The 20,388-nt window shown below is 42.8% G+C and overlaps 2 protein-coding genes across 2 annotated transcripts in view; both read right to left on the bottom strand.

Annotated features, from left to right (window-relative positions):
- LOC115119072 (zinc finger protein OZF-like) overlaps positions 1-7,207 on the bottom strand; it is a 54,962-nt gene extending 47,755 nt beyond the window's left edge. Inside the window, exon 1 of the mRNA XM_065010747.1 lies at positions 6,981-7,207. Coding sequence (XP_064866819.1) covers positions 6,981-6,989 — 9 coding nt within the window. The 5' untranslated portion in view covers positions 6,990-7,207. The remainder of the gene's footprint in view (positions 1-6,980) is intronic.
- A 6,517-nt stretch (positions 7,208-13,724) lies between these two features.
- Positions 13,725-20,388, bottom strand: part of LOC135564756 (oocyte zinc finger protein XlCOF19-like) — a 70,355-nt gene continuing 63,691 nt past the window's right edge. The window contains exons 2-3 of the mRNA XM_065010761.1: positions 14,877-15,054; positions 13,725-14,527 (exon numbers count right to left, since the gene is read on the bottom strand). Of these exons, the coding sequence (XP_064866833.1) occupies positions 13,746-14,527; positions 14,877-15,054 (960 nt within the window). The 3' untranslated portion in view covers positions 13,725-13,745. The remainder of the gene's footprint in view (positions 14,528-14,876; positions 15,055-20,388) is intronic.

Consider the following 20,388-nt stretch of genomic DNA (forward strand, 5'->3'; position numbering starts at 1 on the left):
AACTGCAGAGATCTACAGCTGAGGTGGGAGACTCTGTCCATAGGACAACAATCAGTCGTATATTGCACAAATCTGGCCTTTATGGAAGAGTGGCAAGAAGAAAGCCATTTCTTAAAGATATCCATAAAAAGTGTTGTTTAAAGTTTGCCACAAGCCACCTGGGAGACACACCAAAACATGTGGAAGAATGTGTTCTGGTCAGACGAAACCAAAATTGAACTTTTTGGCAACAATGCAAAACGTTATGTTTGGCGTAAAAGCAACACAGCTCATCACCCTGAACACACCATCCCCACTGTCAAACATGGTGGTGGCAGCATCATGGTTTGGGCCTGCTTTTCTTCAGCAGGGACAGGGAAGATAGTTAAAATTGATGGGAAGATGGATGGAGCCAAATACAGGACCATTCTGGAAGAAAACCTGATGGAGTCTGCAAAAGACCTGAGACTGGGACGGAGATTTGTCTTCCAACAAGACAATGATCCAAAACATAAAGCAAAATCTACAATGGAATGGTTCAAAAATAAACATATCCAGGTGTTAGAATGGCCAAGTCAAAGTCCAGACCTGAATCCAATCGAGAATCTGTGGAAAGAACTGAAAACTGCTGTTCACAAATGCTCTCCATCCAACCTCACTGAGCTCGGGCTGTTTTGCAAGGAGGAATGGGAAAAAATGTCAGTCTCTCGATGTGCAAAACTGATAGAGACATACCCCAAGCGACTTACAGCTGTAATCGCAGCAAAAGGTGGCGCTACAAAGTATTAACTTAAGGGGGCTGAATAATTTTGCACGCCCAATTTTTCAGTTTTTGATTTGTTAAAAAGTTTGAAATATCCAATAAATGTCGTTCCACTTCATGATTGTGTCCCACTTGTTGTTGATTCTTCACAAAAAAATACAGTTTTATATCTTTATGTTTAAAGCCTGAAATGTGGCAAAAGGTCGCAAAGTTCAAGGGGGCCGAATACTTTCGCAAGGCACTGTAGCAACATTGATATACAGTGCCTTTAGAAAGTATTCACACCCCTGGACTTTCCACATTTTGTTGCGTTACAGCCTGAATTAAAAATTGATACAATTGAGATTTGTCGTCCCTGGCCTACACACAATACCCCATAATGTCAAAGGGGAGTTATGTTTTTCCATTTAATTTGTAATTTTTTACAAATGAACATATAGAACATTTGTGGGCATAACTGAAAAAGCATGTGCGAGCAAGGAGGCCTGCAAACCTGATTCAGTTACACCAGCTCTGTCAAGAGGAATGGGCCAATATTCCACCAACTTATTGTGGGAAGCTTGTGGAAGGGCGACCTGAAATGTTTGACCCAAGTTAAATTATTTAAAGGCAATGCTACGAAATACTAATTGAGTGTATATAAACTTCTGACCCACTGGGAATGTGATGGAAGAAAAAAAAAGCTGAAATAAATCCTTCTCTCTACTATTATCCTGACATTTCACATTTTTTAAATAAAGTGGTGATCCTAACTGACCTAAGACGGGGATCTTTTTTATGAGGATTAAATGTCTGGAATTGTGAAAAACTGAGTTTAAATGTATTTGGCTAAGTTATATGTAAACTTCAGACTTCAACGGTAGCCTCGCTAGCCTTACTGCTGCTCTTTAATTATTTGTTATTTTTAACTAAACATCTATTTTTCTTAAACTGTATTGTTGGTTAAGGGCTTGTAAGTAAGGTTGTTGTATTCGGCGCATGGGACAAATACAATTTGATTCGATTTCAGAAGACAACTAGCTTGATTGAGCCAAAGAGCAGGTGTTCTTAATCAAATCAAATTTGATTGGTCACATACACATATTTAGCAGATGTTATTGCAGATCTAGCAAAATGCTTGTGGTCCTACTCCAACAGTGCAGTAGTATCCAACAACTCATAACAAGACACACAAATCTAAAATAATGAATGGAATTAAGAAATGTATAGCATATCTGGACAAGCAATGTCAGTGGCATTGATTGAAATACAGTAGTATACAGTACATATGAAATTAGTAAAACAGTATGTCAACATTGTTAAAGTGACCAGTGATTCCATGACTATGTACATTGGGCAGCAGCATCTAAGGTGCAGGGTTGAGTAACAGGGTGGTAGCCAGCTAGGGATGGCTATTTAACAGACTGATGGCCTTGAGATAGATGCTGTTTTTCAATCTCTCAGTCCCAGCTTTGATGCACCTGTACTGACCTCGCCTTCTGGATGATAGCGGAGTGAATGGGCCGTGGCTCGGGTGGTTGATGTCCTTGTGGTGATGCAACCCAACAGGATGCTCTCAATGGTGCATCCGTAAAAGTTTGTGACGGTCTTAGGGTTCAAGCAGAATCTATGCAGCCTCCTGAGGTTGCTGAGGCGCTGTTGCACCTTCTTCACCATGCTGCCTATGTGGGTGGACCACTTCAGATTGTCAGTGATGTGTACACAAAGGAACTTGAAGCTTTTCACCTTCTTCACTGTGGTCCCGTTGATGTGGATACGGGTGTGCTCCCTCTGCTGTCTCCTGAAGTCCACCATCAGCTCCTTTGTTTTATTGAGGGAGGGGTTGTTTTCCTGACCACTCCGCCAGGGCCCTCACCTCCTCCCTGTAGGCTGTCTCGTCTTTGTTGGTAATCAGGCCTAGTACTGTTGTTGTCGTCCGCATACTTGGCCACGCAGTCATGGGTGAACAGGGAGTACAGGAGGGGGCTGAGCACACAACCTTATTGGGCCCCAGTGTTGAGGATCAGCATAGTGGAGGTGTTGTTTCCTACCTTCACCACCTGGGGGCAGCCCATCAGGAAGTCCAGGATCCCGTTGCACAGGTCAGGGTTCAGACCCAGGGCCCTGAGCTTAATGAGTTTGGAGGGTACTATGGTGTAGAAGGTTGATCTATAGTCAATGAACAGCATTCTTACTTAGGTATTCCTCTCATCATATATGCATAGTCACTTTAACCGTATCTATATGTACATACGACCTCAATCAGCCTGACTAATCGGTGTCTGTATGTAGCCTAGCTACTGTTATTTTTCACTGTCTTTTTACGGTTGTTTTGTTTCCTTACTTACCTATTGTTCACCTTGTACCTTTTTTGCACTTTTGGTTAGAGCCTGTAAGTAGGCATTTCATTGTATGGTCTACACCTGTTGTATTCGGCGCACGTGACAAATAAACTTTGATTTGATTTGTCCAGATGGGATAGGGCATTGTCATGGCGATTACATCGTCTGCGGATCTGTTGGGGAGGTAAGCAAATTGAAGTGGGTCTAGGGTGTCAGGTTAGGTAGAGGTGATATGATCCTTAACTAGCCTCAAAGCACTTCATGATGACAGAAGTGTAATGTTTTGTATACTCAGTGAAATTGTCCATTCTCACAAAGTTTCTTTCTTTCAAATTGTGTGCACAAATTTGTTTACATCCCCGTCAGTGAGCATTTCTCCTTTGCCAAGAATGCATCCACCTGCCAGGTGTGGCAGATCAAAAAGCTGATTAAACAGGATGATCATTAACACAGTTGCGCCTTCTGCTAGAGACAATAAAAGGCCACCCTAAAATGTGCCGTTTTTCCACACAAAACAATGTGCCACAGATGTCTCAAGTTGAGGGAGAGTCCAGATGGAGCTGTAAATACAATCAAGCCTGTCTAATGGCAGAGTTGATCAGCACAGATATGGATCACAATGTCAAGAAGACAGGAGAAGGAGCATACTGGAATGTATTCTGGATGTTTGAAACTGAGGAGTTTGTTCTGATACTAGCCAGCATACATTTGCTCACTGCACATGTTTAAATGTGCATTTGTTTTCTCAGCTACAGTTTGAGTTGTCTTGTCTTGACAGTGAAATATGGCTAGCTCTTACCGTAGCTTCGACTATAGTGTGTTGGAAAAGCCTATTTGTATTGCAAGGTAGCAACGTGACAATTTGCCCAACGTTTGGTGTTGGTTTGTTGAACCGATGTAGTTAGCTAGCTATGTTTTGGAAATATTTAGGACTGACGTTTGGAAGTGAACTAACGTTAGCTACCTTGTGTTAGTCAGCTGTTGTCTGGCTATAGCTAGCTAATGGTTGAAGTTGTGTAACAGACCTTACTTAAACAAATATAGCTAGCTACCTTAGCCTGTTCATTAGCTAGCTAGCATTCAACTGACTGGTGTTAGCTAGCTACAGAGGCTAGCTGCTGGACTTTGGACAAGCAAGCTAACTTTAGCTAATAGCAGCTGTGTTGTTGTAGAACAGTTGCTGACCCGTTTAGATAACTCTTGAGAGACGGCTAAAAATGTCAGAAATGCTACAAAAAGGAGCTCATTGTTGGTTCCTAATGGACAGAAATATGCATGTGAGAGCAATAAGTAATCAAATCTGTTGCACTTACAAATTGACTCAATCCGACATTTAAATCAAATGGTCACTTTATGGTAGCTCTTTTCTCGTTTTCATTTGACTTACATAATTTGAGCTAGGTGAGAGTAAACTCTGACAACTCAATTGCTAAGGACCCTGTTAGAAGTTAAGAATATGTTACTCCGTAACGGCTGGACAGCTCCTGAGAGGTGGGGAGTGTTGTCAAATTGATTTGCGAGATTCCAACGAGATTGGCTTCATAATGGCTTAGATATGATGGTAGGGAAATGTTAATTTGACATTGAGCTTCAACCAATGAATACTCAGCGCGACTACAACATAATGGAATAGAACTATAAAGTATGAAAAATGTTGCAAAAGTGAGATGTAACGTGCATGATTGGTGTGGCTTCTCAATGGCCAATACATATCATCAGCAATACAGAGTTTATAAACATCACTGGTGTAGTCTCTCAATGGTCAATACAGAGTTTATATACATCACTGGTGTAGCCTCTCAATGGTCAATACAGAGTTTATATACATCACTGGTGTAGTCTCTCAATGGTCAATACAGAGTTTATATACATCACTGGTGTAGTCTCTCAATGGTCAATACAGAGTTTATATACATCACTGGTGTAGCCTCTCAATGGTCAATACAGAGTTTATATACATCACTGGTGTAGTCTCTCAATGGTCAATACAGAGTTTATATACATCACTGGTGTAGTCTCTCAATGGTCAATACAGAGTTTATATACATCACTGGTGTAGCCTCTCAATGGTCAATACAGAGTTTATATACATCACTGGTGTAGCCTCTCAATGGTCAATACAGAGTTTATATACATCACTGGTGTAGTCTCTCAATGGTCAATACAGAGTTTATATACATCACTGGTGTGGCTTCTCAATGGCCAATACAGAGTTTATATACATCACTGGTGTAGTCTCTCAATGGTCAATACAGAGTTTATATACATCACTGGTGTAGCCTCTCAATGGTCAATACAGAGTTTATATACATCACTGCCTCTCAATGGTCAATACATATCATCAGCAATACAGAGTTTATATACATCACTGGTGTAGCCTCTCAATGGCCAATACAGAGTTTATATACATCACTGGTGTAGCCTCTCAATGGTCAATACAGAGTTTATATACATCACTGGTGTAGCCTCTCAATGGTCAATACAGAGTTTATATACATCACTGCCTCTCAATGGTCAATACATATCATCAGCAATACAGAGTTTATATACATCACTGGTGTAGCCTCTCAATGGTCAATACAGAGTTTATATACATCACTGGTGTAGCCTCTCAATGGCCAATACATATCATCAGCAATACAGAGTTTATATACATCACTGGTGTAGCCTCTCAATGGTCAATACAGAGTTTATATACATCACTGGTGTAGCCTCTCAATGGTCAATACAGAGTTTATATACATCACTGGTGTAACCTCTCAATGGTCAATACAGAGTTTATATACATCACTGGTGTAGCCTCTCAATGGTCAATACAGAGTTTATATACATCACTGGTGTAGCCTCTCAATGGTCAATACAGAGTTTATATACATCACTGGTGTAGCCTCTCAATGGTCAATACAGAGTTTATATACATCACTGCCTCTCAATGGTCAATACATATCATCAGCAATACAGAGTTTATATACATCACTGGTGTAGCCTCTCAATGGCCAATACAGAGTTTATATACATCACTGGTGTAGCCTCTCAATGGTCAATACAGAGTTTATATACATCACTGGTGTAGTCTCTCAATGGTCAATACATATCATCAGCAATACAGAGTTTATATACATCACTGGTGTAGCCTCTCAATGGTCAATACAGAGTTTATATACATCACTGGTGTAGCCTCTCAATGGTCAATACAGAGTTTATATACATCACTGGTGTAGCCTCTCAATGGTCAATACAGAGTTTATATACATCACTGGTGTAGCCTCTCAATGGTCAATACAGAGTTTATATACATCACTGGTGTAGCCTCTCAATGGTCAATACAGAGTTTATATACATCACTGGTGTAGCCTCTCAATGGTCAATACATATCATCAGCAATACAGAGTTTATATACATCACTGGTGTAGCCTCTCAATGGTCAATACAGAGTTTATATACATCACTGCCTCTCAATGGTCAATACAGAGTTTATATACATCACTGGTGTAGCCTCTCAATGGTCAATACATATCATCAGCAATACAGAGTTTATATACATCACTGGTGTAGCCTCTCAATGGTCAATACAGAGTTTATATACATCACTGGTGTAGCCTCTCAATGGTCAATACAGAGTTTATATACATCACTGGTGTAGCCTCTCAATGGTCAATACAGAGTTTATATACATCACTGGTGTAGCCTATGCTTAATTATTTTCGCTTCTGACTTGACCTGCTGGTTGCGCATTGCTTGTATCATCAATATGTGTGCGATTGGCTAGTGGACTACTTTGCTGAAATAACCACCCTGGTTTATGTTGTCTAGACGTTCAAAAGGAACGTATAGATGTGGAACATCAAAGGAAACGAGACCTAGACGTTGTATACACCACAGTAAGGACACTGTTCATAACTGTCAACCAAACTTACCCGATCCATCTTGGAAGCGATTCTTTCTTCAAATAAAAAACCATGAAAGTAAATGTGTACGCTAGAGTTACTTTCTTTGTCACGGCGTTCAGATAAAGAAAAGCTAGACCAGCGCAATCAAACGTCCTTTTAAATATCAAAACTGGATTTAAATGGAGACAAATTTTACATCAGAACGATCCTGTGGAATTTATTTTAGTTTGAAAACGAGATAGAGGATGGTAACAAAGAACTTCCTGTTGATGCTTTTCGGCTTCTGCTGAGGTGTTTACGAGGTGCCGCCACCTACTGTACATAGTCATCAACACTTCAAGTGCCTGAAGCGGTTTAGGGAGTGTCATTTATTGCTAGAAAATAACGGTATTCCCTCAAATATATAGTGTTAACTTAATGGCAAAAATGTAGGCTATTTTTGAATAGTGGAGGCAGCGCCTATTTTCTTTGACTTGCGGTAACTCTAAATCAATAGTTAAGTAGTCCGAAAACATCGGAAACATTCACTTGCTTGACCATTCTGAAGGTCATGTAACTGTTACATGCAACATTTTTTGTGAACTTAACCGGACAGATGCTGCATTCCGGTTTTATGATGTAATAAAAAGGTCTGGTTGAATGTATTCTGCCACTGTCTTCTTGTCTCAGCTGTGTCAAGGCATATGAACTAACAGATTATAACAACGCAATTATCACAACATGTAAAATGGCTATTTTTCTGGCTTTCTTCCCTGGTGATTTTTACCTACACACCGCTACTGCAAGTTGTAGCTTTGCCCTCATTATTTCTCCCTGGTTCTGACTTTACCTGCTTGTTGCGCATTGCCTTGTATCAATCTGTGTGCTTTAGGCTAGTAGGCTACTTTGCTGAATGACAAAATATCCCACGTGTTTATTTACCACCATTGTTTATTTTGTCCAACTGTTCAAATGGAACGAATGGATATGGAAGAACAAAGATAACTAGATATGTTATACACCACAATAGGAATACTACATCACAATTTACCCGATCTATTGTTGACTCTATTAAATCTTCAGCGTTTCTTAGTGACAGTAAATCTGTAGCTAGCCTACACTACAGTTACTTTCGTTGTTACAGCGTTCAGATAAAGAACAGCCAGACCAGAGCCCCCACCTACCATCAACCAATCATATCAATGTGGAACTATACAGAGCTATAGAGATTGTCGTCCTTTAAAAAAGAAGCTTGTAGTCCTATATCCCGGAAATGAGTTACCTATGACTCGTTCAGCCATCTCTATGGGTAAAATTAAATGGGAGAAAGAATAGGGTTTTTGGAATAAATGCAGAAAATAAGTCTTAGGAGAACTTATAGGTTTTGTTCTATGACATAGTATCAGTCAGTTAATGACCGTAAAGAATTACAATTACAATATTTATTACATAAATCCTTCAAAGTTACATTAGCTGATGAAGACTCTCATAGAACAAAACGTATCCCACAGACCTTTATATTTGGCATATATCCAAAAACATCACTCCCCCCAAAATGGCTTCCAATCATGGCAACATTTGTGCCTATAAAAAGATACCATTACCATTTCATGCTTTAGAGCCCCACAGTGGACGTGTCATAACACCCGTAAAACATGGTGGTCAAACAGGGAAATGGTTCCAATAGTTTTTCCACCATTCATTTATCCCCTATGAGATTTTAGAAACACTAACTATAAGGGATGTGTTTCATGTAGGCCTACCCTGGCAAGACATTTTTATAACCATGTTAATCTCTGTCGGACAAGGTGACTTTTAAATCAATATAATATATAACATGTATCCATTTAGATGACAATGTGTGATATTGCATGGACATGGCAAACCTGCTTCTAGATCAGAGCTGCATATTATAGATGCAGTAAAGGAGTCAATGGAACGAAGACCGTTCAACAAATCTGATCTAACAAAGTGGATATTCGTCAAATCGGCATGATTTACAGTGCATCCAGAAAGTATTCAGACTAGGGCTATCCCAACAAAAAAATTCTGTAGACTGAAATTAATTTGTTCTTTTGACCAACTGATTGATCTAAATGTTTCAAAGTGTATTTTTCTACATATAGACACACCCAATGTGTTTTAATAAAATGAACTATATGCACTGATCTTATCTGATGATTTTAAGCTTACGGTTTAATGAAATAAGGCAAATGCCTCGAGGGCGCCAGAGATCTAGATAAAAAAACGTACCCGATCCAACTATTCTCCTCCCGCTCCTGCTGGCTTTCTCCGATTCTGCCATTACTCTCCTGAAGTTGCCAGTAATGGGCTACAGGAGGAGTTGGCAACCTTTCTCATGTGGAATGCCAATATATCTTACCATTTCTACCAATCTGCGTGCCAGTTATGGTTTTCATATGCACATTTGTCATGTGGTTAAACAAACCTAGCCAAATCTTAATAAATGCAATTGCCAACTATGTAAAAATAGCCTACATGAAGCCAACAAATAAACATTGCAGGTAGAAAATATCCTGATTCTTTCAAATGAAATATCCTATGAATCACATTGGCGACATATGACCTGTCTGCAACGAACTTATGTCAACTATTAACTTGGGTCCGGCTCGAAGCTTATGCTAGCGAACTTGCAACATGAAGAAAAAGATGAGATGAACCCTCAGTTTCCTGTTCCAATGAGCTCTGGATAGACACAGCTGTAGGTCATTTGCACAAGGGATAAGACACTTCGGCAGGAGCTCAATGGAGCTGAGTACCGGCACCTCAAAATGTTCTACTGCTTGAGCTTCTGTTAGTCTTGTAGAATATTAGCTCAAAAGTATTGTAGAGCTTCTGCACCAAAATATAAACAGTACCAGCATGAGTACCAGAACCTGTTTCAGTCCAAGTCAAGCACTGATAAGAAGTGATCAGGTAGGCCTATTATGACATTTCCACTGGATCAGAGCACTGATAAGAAGTGATCAGGTAGGCCTATTATGACATTTCCACTGGATCAGAGCATGGCATTTTATCTTTTCACACTGGTTATTTAAAGTGAGAGAGCTGGAAAGATTTTCCAAATACAATGATTAACTATTGCAATTCTCAATGGATGTAAAAACAGACTTTGGTTGCTTGCTGTTTTAAGGTGAAGAAGACAACATTTACTTTGAGAAGCTCCACGGGTCATTAGTGATGGTGCGTTAAGCCAACCAGAAATACTATCAGATCTCCAAATGGGCACATTTATGTACATTTGCCCGCCGGCCAGGTAGCCTATAGGCCTACTTCTATGCATGTGGGTCCTTACTCAACATTGACAGGAGGCTCCAAACAAAAGACTGACTAAAATGACAAAACTCATAAATGGAATGAAATCAACCAAAACTTGTTTCTCTCAAGTGCAGCATAGGTTGTGCGGTCTGCAAACAACGTGTCGACTCCGACAATAATACTGGAATAATTATATTGAATGCATTAACAGAAATTACTGTAACCAAAGTAACAAACATTGTAGATTAGGAATTAACGTTTGAATGCACTACTGGTGATATGTAATGGGGAAGTGATATCAAACGCAAACAATTCACACAATGAAATTATGAAACAATGAATGTGCACAAATTGGCAGGAGAGAGAGCGTTTTGGAGAGAGAAGCACATTGTGCATCTGGGCGCTGTATGGTCAATCTGACATCTGCATCGGCCATGCAGCATTTATGGTGATACGACCTCAGTAGAAGTCAGGGAATTCATACTTCTTGCACTTCGCGAAACAGTGTAAGAAGTGAGTTTATTTTCTACAGGATGTACCGTCAACGCGGAGCTAAAGAGCAAAAAACAATTTGGGAGGAGCATATATATATTTGCGCCCATCTCAGGTAACTAATCTATTGGAGGCCTAGACTAAAAGCCCATCTCAGGTAACTAATCTATTGGAGGCCTAGACTAAAAACCCATCTCAGGTAACTAATGTATTGGAGGCCTAGACTAAAAGCCCATCTCAGGTAACTAATCTATTGGAGGCCTAAACTAAAAGCCCATCTCAGGTAACTAATCTATTGGAGGCCTAGACTAAAAGCCCATCTCAGGTAACTAATCTATTGGAGGCCTAGACTAAAAGCCCATCTCAGGTAACTAATCTATTGGAGGCCTAGACTAAAAGCCCATCTCAGGTAACTAATCTATTGGAGGCCTAAACTAAAAGCATATTCATGCTTGATCCGAAAATGTATGTGTGTCTCACACACACACGTTCCTACTTGACTAAAACCAACAGCCTGACAACCAAACAATCGACTAATTTGGGGTCATCACTGGGTCTGAATACTTACCGAATGCACTATATGTATTGTAACAGGCTCACAATGTGGTTACTTAAGTCCAATTTGGATATATTTGGCTGTTTTTGCAGGATAACGTTTAAAAGTTGAAGTGACTTCTAAATGCTTACCCTGGTTAGCATAGCTAGTATCTGGTGGTGGTAGTCAATCATTTTTAACTGTAATGCAGTTGATTGGGGAATATGAAATTAACATTTGCTGGTTGGGGTTGACATACAAGCATTATACTCTGATTTGTACCTGATTTGGCTACTCCAACCTCGGCCAACAGCTCCGCCCCCCCCGCAGCTCCTCGCCCAAGCCTCTCCAGGTTCTCCTTTACCCAAATCCAGATAGCAGATGTTCTGAAAGAGCTGCAAAACCTAGACCCGTACAAATCAGCTGGGCTTGACAATCTGGACCCTCTATTTCTGAAACTATCTGCCGCCATTGTCGCAACCCCTATTACCAGCCTGTTCAACCTCTCTTTCATATCGTCTGAGATCCCCAAGGATTGGAAAGCTGCCGCAGTCATCCCCCTCTTCAAAGGGGGAGACACCCTGGACCCAAACTGCTATAGACCTATATCCATCCTGCCCTGCCTATCTAAGGTCTTCGAAAGCCAAGTCAACAAACAGGTCACTGACCATCTCGAATCCCACCGTACCTTCTCCGCTGTGCAATCTGGTTTCCGAGCCGGTCACGGGTGCACCTCAGCCACGCTCAAGGTACTAAACGATATCATAACCGCTATCGATAAAAGACAGTACTGTGCAGCCGTCTTCATCGACCTCGCCAAGGCTTTCGACTCTGTCAATCACCATATTCTTATCGGCAGACTCAGTAGCCTCGGTTTCTCGGATGACTGCCTTGCCTGGTTCACCAATTACTTTGCAGACAGAGTTCAGTGTGTCAAATCGGAGGGCATGCTGTCCGGTCCTCTGGCAGTCTCTATGGGGGTGCCACAGGGTACAATTCTCGGGCCGACTCTTTTCTCTGTATATATCAATGATGTTGCTCTTGCTGCGGGCGATTCCCTGATCCACCTCTACGCAGACGACACCATTCTATATACTTTCGGCCCGTCATTGGACACTGTGCTATCTAACCTCCAAACAAGCTTCAATGCCATACAGCACTCCTTCCGTGGCCTCCAACTGCTCTTAAACGCGAGTAAAACCAAATGCATGCTTTTCAACCGATCGCTGCCTGCACCCGCATGCCCGACTAGCATCACCACCCTGGATGGTTCCGACCTTGAATATGTGGACATCTATAAGTACCTAGGTGTCTGGCTAGACTGCAAACTCTCCTTCCAGACTCACATCAAACATCTCCAATCGAAAATCAAATCAAGAGTCGGCTTTCTATTCCGCAACAAAGCCTCCTTCACTCACGCCGCCAAGCTTACCCTAGTAAAACTGACTATCCTACCGATCCTCGATTTCGGCGATGTCATCTACAAAATGGCTTCCAACACTCTACTCAGCAAACTGGATGCAGTCTATCATAGTGCCATCCGTTTTGTCACCAAAGCACCTTATACCACCCACCACTGCGACTTGTATGCTCTAGTCGGCTGGCCCTCGCTACATATTCGTCATATTCGTGTTTACAGCTTATTTCATTAATAATTCACTATCACAATTCCAGTGGGTCAGAAGTTTATATACACTGTGCCTTTTAAACAGGTTGACTGTGCCTTTAAACAGGTTGACTGTGCCTTTTAAACAGGTTGACTGTGCCTTTTAAACAGGTTGACTGTGCCTTTTAAACAGGTTGACTGTGCCTTTTAAACAGGTTGACTGTGCCTTTTAAACAAGTTGACTGTGCCTTTAAACAGGTTGACTGTGCCTTTAAACAGGTTGACTGTGCCTTTTAAACAGGTTGACTGTGCCTTTTAAACAGGTTGACTGTGCCTTTTAAACAGGTTGACTGTGCCTTTAAACAGGTTGACTGTGCCTTTAAACAGGTTGACTGTGCCTTTAAACAGGTTGACTGTGCCTTTTAAACAGGTTGACTGTGCCTTTTAAACAGGTTGACTGTGCCTTTAAACAGGTTGACTGTGCCTTTAAACAGGTTGGAAAATTCCAGAAAATTGACATGGCTTTAGAAGCTTCTGAACCTGAAAGGCCGCTCAGCAAGGAAGAAGCCACTACTCCAAAACCGCCATAAAAAGCCAGACTACGGTTTGCAACTGCACACGGGGACAAAGATCGTACATTTGTAGTTTTCTGGTGTTTTTCCACATAGGCCCTAAATGAACAAAGCTTTCCACACATCTAAGGTTTCTCTCCAGTGTGTGTTTGCTGGTGTGAATTTAGGTTCCCTGATTGACTGAAGCTCTTCCCACACTGATCACAGGTATAAGGTTTCTCTCCAGTGTGTGTTCGCTGGTGTGTATTCAGGTGTACGGATTGACTGAATCTCTTGCCACAATGATCACAGCTGTAAGGCTTCGCCAGTGTGTGTTCGCTGGTGTATAATCAGGAGAAAGCTACAGCAAAGCTCTTCCCACACTGACCACAGCAAAAAGGTTTCTTTGCTGTGTGTATGCGCTGGTGTATAGTTAGTGTTTCTGAAGAAGCAAAGCTCTTTCCACACTGATAACAACTATAAGGCTTATCTCTGGTGTGTGTTCGCTGGTGTGTAGTCAGATTGGAAGCTACAGCAAAGCTCTTCCCACATAGACAGACATAAGGTTTCTCTCCAGTGTGTGTACGCTGGTGTCTAGTCAGGGAGGAAGTTAGAGCAAAGCTCTTCCCACACTGATCACAGCTATAAGGCTTCACTCCAGTGTGTGTTAGTTGGTGTGTTGTCAGGTGGCCAGACTGACTGAAGCTCTTCCCACATTGATCACAGCTATAAGGCTTCACTCCAGTGTGTGTTAGCTTGTGTATGTTTAGGGCGCCCAAATAAGCAAAGCTTTTCCCACAATCAAGGCAGGGGTAAGGCCTCTCCCCTGAATGAATTCTCAGATGATATTTTAAGGTTTGAGAAGCAGTGAAACTCTTCCCACACTGAGAGCAGCAGTACGGTTTCTTTCCGGTGTGACTCCGCTGGTGAATAATGAAGCCACTTCGGCTTGTGAAAATCTTCCCACAGTCAGAGCAGCAGTGGTGAGGTTTCTTCCCTGTACGTCTCTGCTGGGGTTTCTTGAGATGTTCTGATTTGGAGAGAGTCTTCTCTGTCTCTTCAGCAACATGTGGCTGAGGCTCCCCAGATGATAAACCCCTCCCACTAAGAGAACGAGAGTTAGGGGTGTCCCCTGTGAAAGACATTGAATAATTAGGTTTTGGAAATATGTGTGAATAAATACGTTTGTTATTTCGCAGATGCTCTTATCCAGAGAGAATTACAGCAGCAATTAGGGTTAAGTACCTTGCTCAAGGGCACATGGACAGATTTTTCACCTAGTCTGCTTAAAGATTCTAACCAGCAACCTTACAATTAGTGGCCCTGATCATCAATATACACTCAATATACAATATACACCCCCCCGTTCATGAAACTGGATCGACAATTTACTGGCCACTGAGTGTTTACTGTTTATCAATCAATTAACAGAAGTTACATAATCAGATTGTGGTCTCATCCACACCCCCCATTGTTCTTACTTGATGATATCAAATCTCCCTCCTTGTGTCCTTCTCTCACAGCCCCACTCTGCCCTGCTGTTTTCCTGCAGTCGACCAGCCGCACAGAAACCCTCTTCAGATCCAGCAGTAAGGCGCTACCAGGAGAGTTGTGACCAGGGGACTCCGGCAGGTTGGAGGGGGACGGACTAGCTCTGTCCTGGTGACCACAGAAGTATTGTACATAGAATATTATTAGACCAAACATTTGATTACTTTATAATACCTTCTTTCTCCTGAAGTGTGGAATCGTTCACTACTTTACACTTCAATCACTTCAGAGAATTTTTCAAATGTTAGTGGTAGATTTTTTTACAAATGTACAAACGTACAACACTTCTAATTTTTCTAAATGGAAGTAGTACACTTGTAATGCCTCCTGTCTTATGTTCAGAACCTTTGAGTGTTCATTGGAGTTGAACAAGTTTTTCACCCCTGAGCCAATCTTGGTTAACACAGAACTAATGTCTCATGTAATTAGTCAGCTGCACGATTTAGATCTGAGTTCATACGTGTTAGGATGAGAGCTTAACAGATGCTAGAAGGAAGAGCTCCACCCTCAAGATATGGGCCGAATGTCCCTTCCCCTTTCCAAAATGTTGGCGAACGCCAACACCTGCGAAACCATGATTTGTCGTAATAACCAGAGGAAAAAGCAAACCACCTGAACTACTGCTGCTCATAATTATGTAGTATTTAGAGCTAAATCCATCAATTATTTGGTTTTACCTTCCACCCTGAATTAAATGAATGTAAATGTATACAGTTATCCCCATGAACAATAGAGCCACCGCTTTCTGTTGCCTTTTACAGTTTGTTTCTAGCCTAAAGCGTTGCAGAGTTATGTTATCCTATACATTTATATAATCAGGGTTTGGGGGGCATTAGCCCCTCCCCCACCCCAAGCACCACTCCACTGGAATGGCCGTTGTCAAATATCCAACTGTCATGACGTTGCCCTCTTTGGGAACAGCAAGCCCCATCCCCCTCTCCCTGTCTGCAACCTTTTTGTCCTCTCGTGATTGAGAAAAACATGGTCTACTGAGAATTTCTCGAAGTTGGGGTTTTATTCGGAAGAGCAGAAAAGGGCTGTCCCAGGATGCCCGACCCTAACTGGGCTCATGGCCGGTCCTCTGATTTAGTTCAATTCCAAAGGGAATTGGAGTTTCCTTCAATAAAAAGTACAAAATCACATTACACAATTTTACAAACAGTATCATCCTCACTCATTCATCTTATACAACAATTAGATGTAAACCTCATATCTGAGGCTATTATATAAACAGTGTTATGGTAATGTGGCCGCACCGTCTCCCATGAGCCCCACAAAATTGCACCAAATGTACCAGTTCGTAGCTGGATTCTTCACTGATCTTTTATACCTCCTCCGGAACATAAATGTTGTTCGGACCTCAAGTTCTGTGAGGTGGAAGAAATTCCTTTGTTCTCTATGAAAATTCACTCTCTCTATACTGTGGCCATGAGGAGATAATATCTTCGAGGAATTTATGACTTCTCTGACCACAGCAGCCTAGTTGAAGGAGGCAGGCAGGGGGATGGGGCTTGCTGTACCCAAAGAGGGCAACATCATGACAAAAGCCATCACTAGCCGGTGTCCACCCAGTACCCTGCCCTGAACTTTGTCACTAGCTGACTACCACCCGGTTGTGCTACCCTATGTACATAGACATGGAACACTGGTCACTTGAATAATGTTTACATACTGTTACCCACTTCATATGTATATACTGTATTCTAGTCAAGGCCATGCTATTCAACTATTTCTGTATATATATATATATATATATATATATATATATATACATACACACACACACACTATTCGATCCTACGTATTCTACAGATATAGTAAATATTCCATCCCCATAATGTCTATACATCCTGTGATGGAAAATGTTATCATGTGAAGAGCAGCCTTGGAAATGTTCATCTTGTCAAATAATCCTTGGTTCCTGCCTGTACTTGGTAAAGATATGAAGAGGGGCAACATGACCCCCCCCCCCCCTTAGGACCATCTGTCAGAGGCCCAGAATTAGTTCTATAAGTTAAGACAGGAGGCGGTGCCAGACGTGCCAGAACCAACCCTATGAACTATGACTATGTAACGTGTCTGTAACCAGTATATAAGAGATGTAGCAGTACTGCCCTGAGGGAGATACCTTCAGAACGGTACTTTATACTTCTAAGTTTGACTGACGTCTCCAGCATGCTGATAAAACAATGATTCTTTTAAGATTGACTTTCAGTGTCCCTGTGTTGCATTTACACGACTATCCCATCATACACCACATGACCAAAGGTATAGGGACACCTGCTCGTCGAATAACTCTTAACAAAATCACAGGCATTAATATGGAGTTGGTCCCCCTTTTGCTGCTATAACAGCCTCCACTCTGCTGGGAAGGCTTTCCACTAGATGTTGGCGCATTGCTGTTGGGACTTGCTTCAATTCAGCCACGAGCATTAGTGAGGTTGGGCATTGATGTTGGCCGTTTAGGCCTGGCTCGGGGTCTGGGTTCTAATTCATCCCAAAGGTGTTTGATGGGGTTGAGGACAGGGCTCTGTGCGGGCCAGTGAAGTTCTTCCACACCAATCTCGAGAAAACATTTCTGTATTGACCTCACTTTGTGCACAGGAGCATTGTCATGCTGAAACAGGAAAGGGCCTTCTCCAAACTGTTACCACAAAGTTGGAAGGGCAGAATGTAATTGTATGCTATAGCGTTAAGAATTCCCTTCACTGGAACTAAGGGGCCTAGCCCGAACCATGTAAAAAAGTCCCAGACAATTATTCCTCCTCCACCAAAGTTTACAGTTGGCACTATGCACTGGGGAAGGTAGCATTCTCCTGGCATCCACCAAACCCAGATTTGTCCGTCGGTGGCGAGCCTTACACCGCTCCAGCCGACGCTTCGCATTGCGCATGGTGATCTTAGGCTTGTGTGCGGCTGCTCAGCTATGGAAACCCATTTCATGAAACTCCCGACCAACAGTTATTATGCTGACATTGCGTCCAGAGGCAGTTTGGTACCCGGTATGACATGTTGGAACTGAGGACAAACGATTTTTACGTGCTACGTGCTTCAGTACTCGGTGGTCCCATTCTGTGAGCTTGTGTTGCGTACCCCGTATTCTTATCGGCAGACTCAACAGCCTTAGTTTCTCATATGACTGCCTCGCCTGGTTCACCAACTACTTCTCAGATAGTTCAGTGTGTCAAATCGGAGGGCCTGTTGTCTAGACCTCTGGCAGTCTCTATGGGGATACCACAGGGTTCAATTCTCGGGCTGACTCTTTTCTCTGCGTATATCAATGATGTCATTCTTGCTGCGGGTGATTCCCTGATCCACCTCTACGCAGACGACAACATTCTATATACATTTGGCCCTTCTAAATGTAGCCGATGTGAAATGGCTAGCTAGTTAGCGGTGGTGCGTGCTAGTGGCGTTTCAATCGGTGACGTCACTTGCTCTGAGACCTTGAAGTAGTGGTTCCCCTTGCTCTGCAAGGGCTGTGGCTTTTGTGGATCGATGGGTAACGATGCTTCGAGGGTGACTGTTGACGTGTGCAGAGCATCCCTGGTTCGCGCCCAGGTCGGGGCGAGGGGACAGGCGTAAAGTCTTTACTGTTACATAAACAAATAACACAAGCTCTAAGGCCACGACTGTATACCTCCAGCTATGCTCTCAACGTGAGGATCGGTACAAACAAAGTAATGGGACTTGCTGAAGCTGCCATCTTGTGCCGTTGTTTTCCACGTACATCTTTTCAAGAACTGACTGTGTTAACAAACCTCCAAACGAGCTTCAATGCCATACAACACTCCTTCCGTGGCCTCCAACTGCTCTTAAACGCTAGTAAAGGTAAATGCATGCTCTTCAACTGTTCGCTGCCTGCACCCGCCCGCCCGACTAGCATCATTACTCTGGACGGTTCTGACTTAGAATATGTGGACAACTACAAATACCTAGGTGTCTGGCTAGACTGTAAACTTTACTTCCAGACTCATATTAAATCCAAAATTAAATCTAGAATCGGCTTCCTATTCACGCCGCCAAACATGCCCTCCTACAACTGACTATCCTACCTATCCTAGTGTTTGGTATAAATTACAACATTGTTATTCAAATGACCTTTTATTAGAATATTCTTCAATTAGGCCAACAGACAGTGTGAAAGTACTGAGAGGAGCCTCTGAGGCTTAATGCTGGCAGTTTATTTACAATGCCTTGGTGAGAACAGGGCTCCGGGCAGCCGAGCGGAAATGGAGGAAAACTCGCCTCCCTGCGGACCTGGCATCCTTTCACTCCCTCCTCTCTACATTTTCCTCTTCTGTCTCTGCTGCTAAAGCCACTTTCTACCACTCTAAATTCCAAGCATCTGCCTCTAACCCTAGGAAGCTCTTTGCCACCTTCTCCTCCCTCCTGAATCCTCCTCCCCCTCCCCCCCTCCTCCCTCTCTGCAGATGACTTCGTCAACCATTTTGAAAAGAAGGTCGACGACATCCGATCCTCGTTTGCTAAGTCAAACGACACCGCTGGTTCTGCTCACACTGCCCTACCCTGTGCTCTGACCTCTTTCTCCCCTCTCTCTCCAGATGAAATCTCGCGTCTTGTGACGGCCGGCCGCCCAACAACCTGCCCGCTTGACCCTATTCCCTCCTCTCTTCTCCAGACCATTTCCGGAGACCTTCTCCCTTACCTCACCTCGCTCATCAACTCATCCCTGACCGCTGGCTACGTCCCTTCTGTCTTCAAGAGAGCGAGAGTTGCACCCCTTCTGAAAAAACCTACACTCGATCCCTCCGATGTCAACAACTACAGACCAGTATCCCTTCTTTCTTTTCTCTCCAAAACTCTTGAACGTGCCGTCCTTGGCCAGCTCTCCCGCTATCTCTCTCAGAATGACCTTCTTGATCCAAATCAGTCAGGTTTCAAGACTAGTCATTCAACTGAGACGGCTCTTCTCTGTATCACGGAGGCCCTCCGCACTGCTAAAGCTAACTCTCTCTCCTCTGCTCTCATCCTTCTAGACCTATCGGCTGCCTTCGATACTGTGAACCATCAGATCCTCCTCTCCACCCTCTCCGAGTTGGGCATCTCCGGCGCGGCCCACGCTTGGATTGCGTCCTACCTGACAGGTCGCTCCTACCAGGTGGCGTGGCGAGAATCTGTCTCCTCACCACGCGCTCTCACCACTGGCGTCCCCCAGGGCTCTGTTCTAGGCCCTCTCCTATTCTCGCTATACACCAAGTCACTTGGCTCTGTCATAACCTCACATGGTCTCTCCTATCATTGCTATGCAGACGACACACAATTAATCTTCTCCTTTCCCCTTCTGATGACCAGGTGGCGAATCGCATCTCTGCATGTCTGGCAGACATATCAGTGTGGATGACGGATCACCACCTCAAGCTGAACCTCGGCAAGACGGAGCTGCTCTTCCTCCCGGGAAGGACTGCCCATTCCATGATC

This window comes from Oncorhynchus nerka, linkage group LG26, assembly GCF_034236695.1.
Source record: "Oncorhynchus nerka isolate Pitt River linkage group LG26, Oner_Uvic_2.0, whole genome shotgun sequence".
In the NCBI taxonomy this organism is placed as follows: Eukaryota; Metazoa; Chordata; class Actinopteri; order Salmoniformes; family Salmonidae; genus Oncorhynchus; species Oncorhynchus nerka.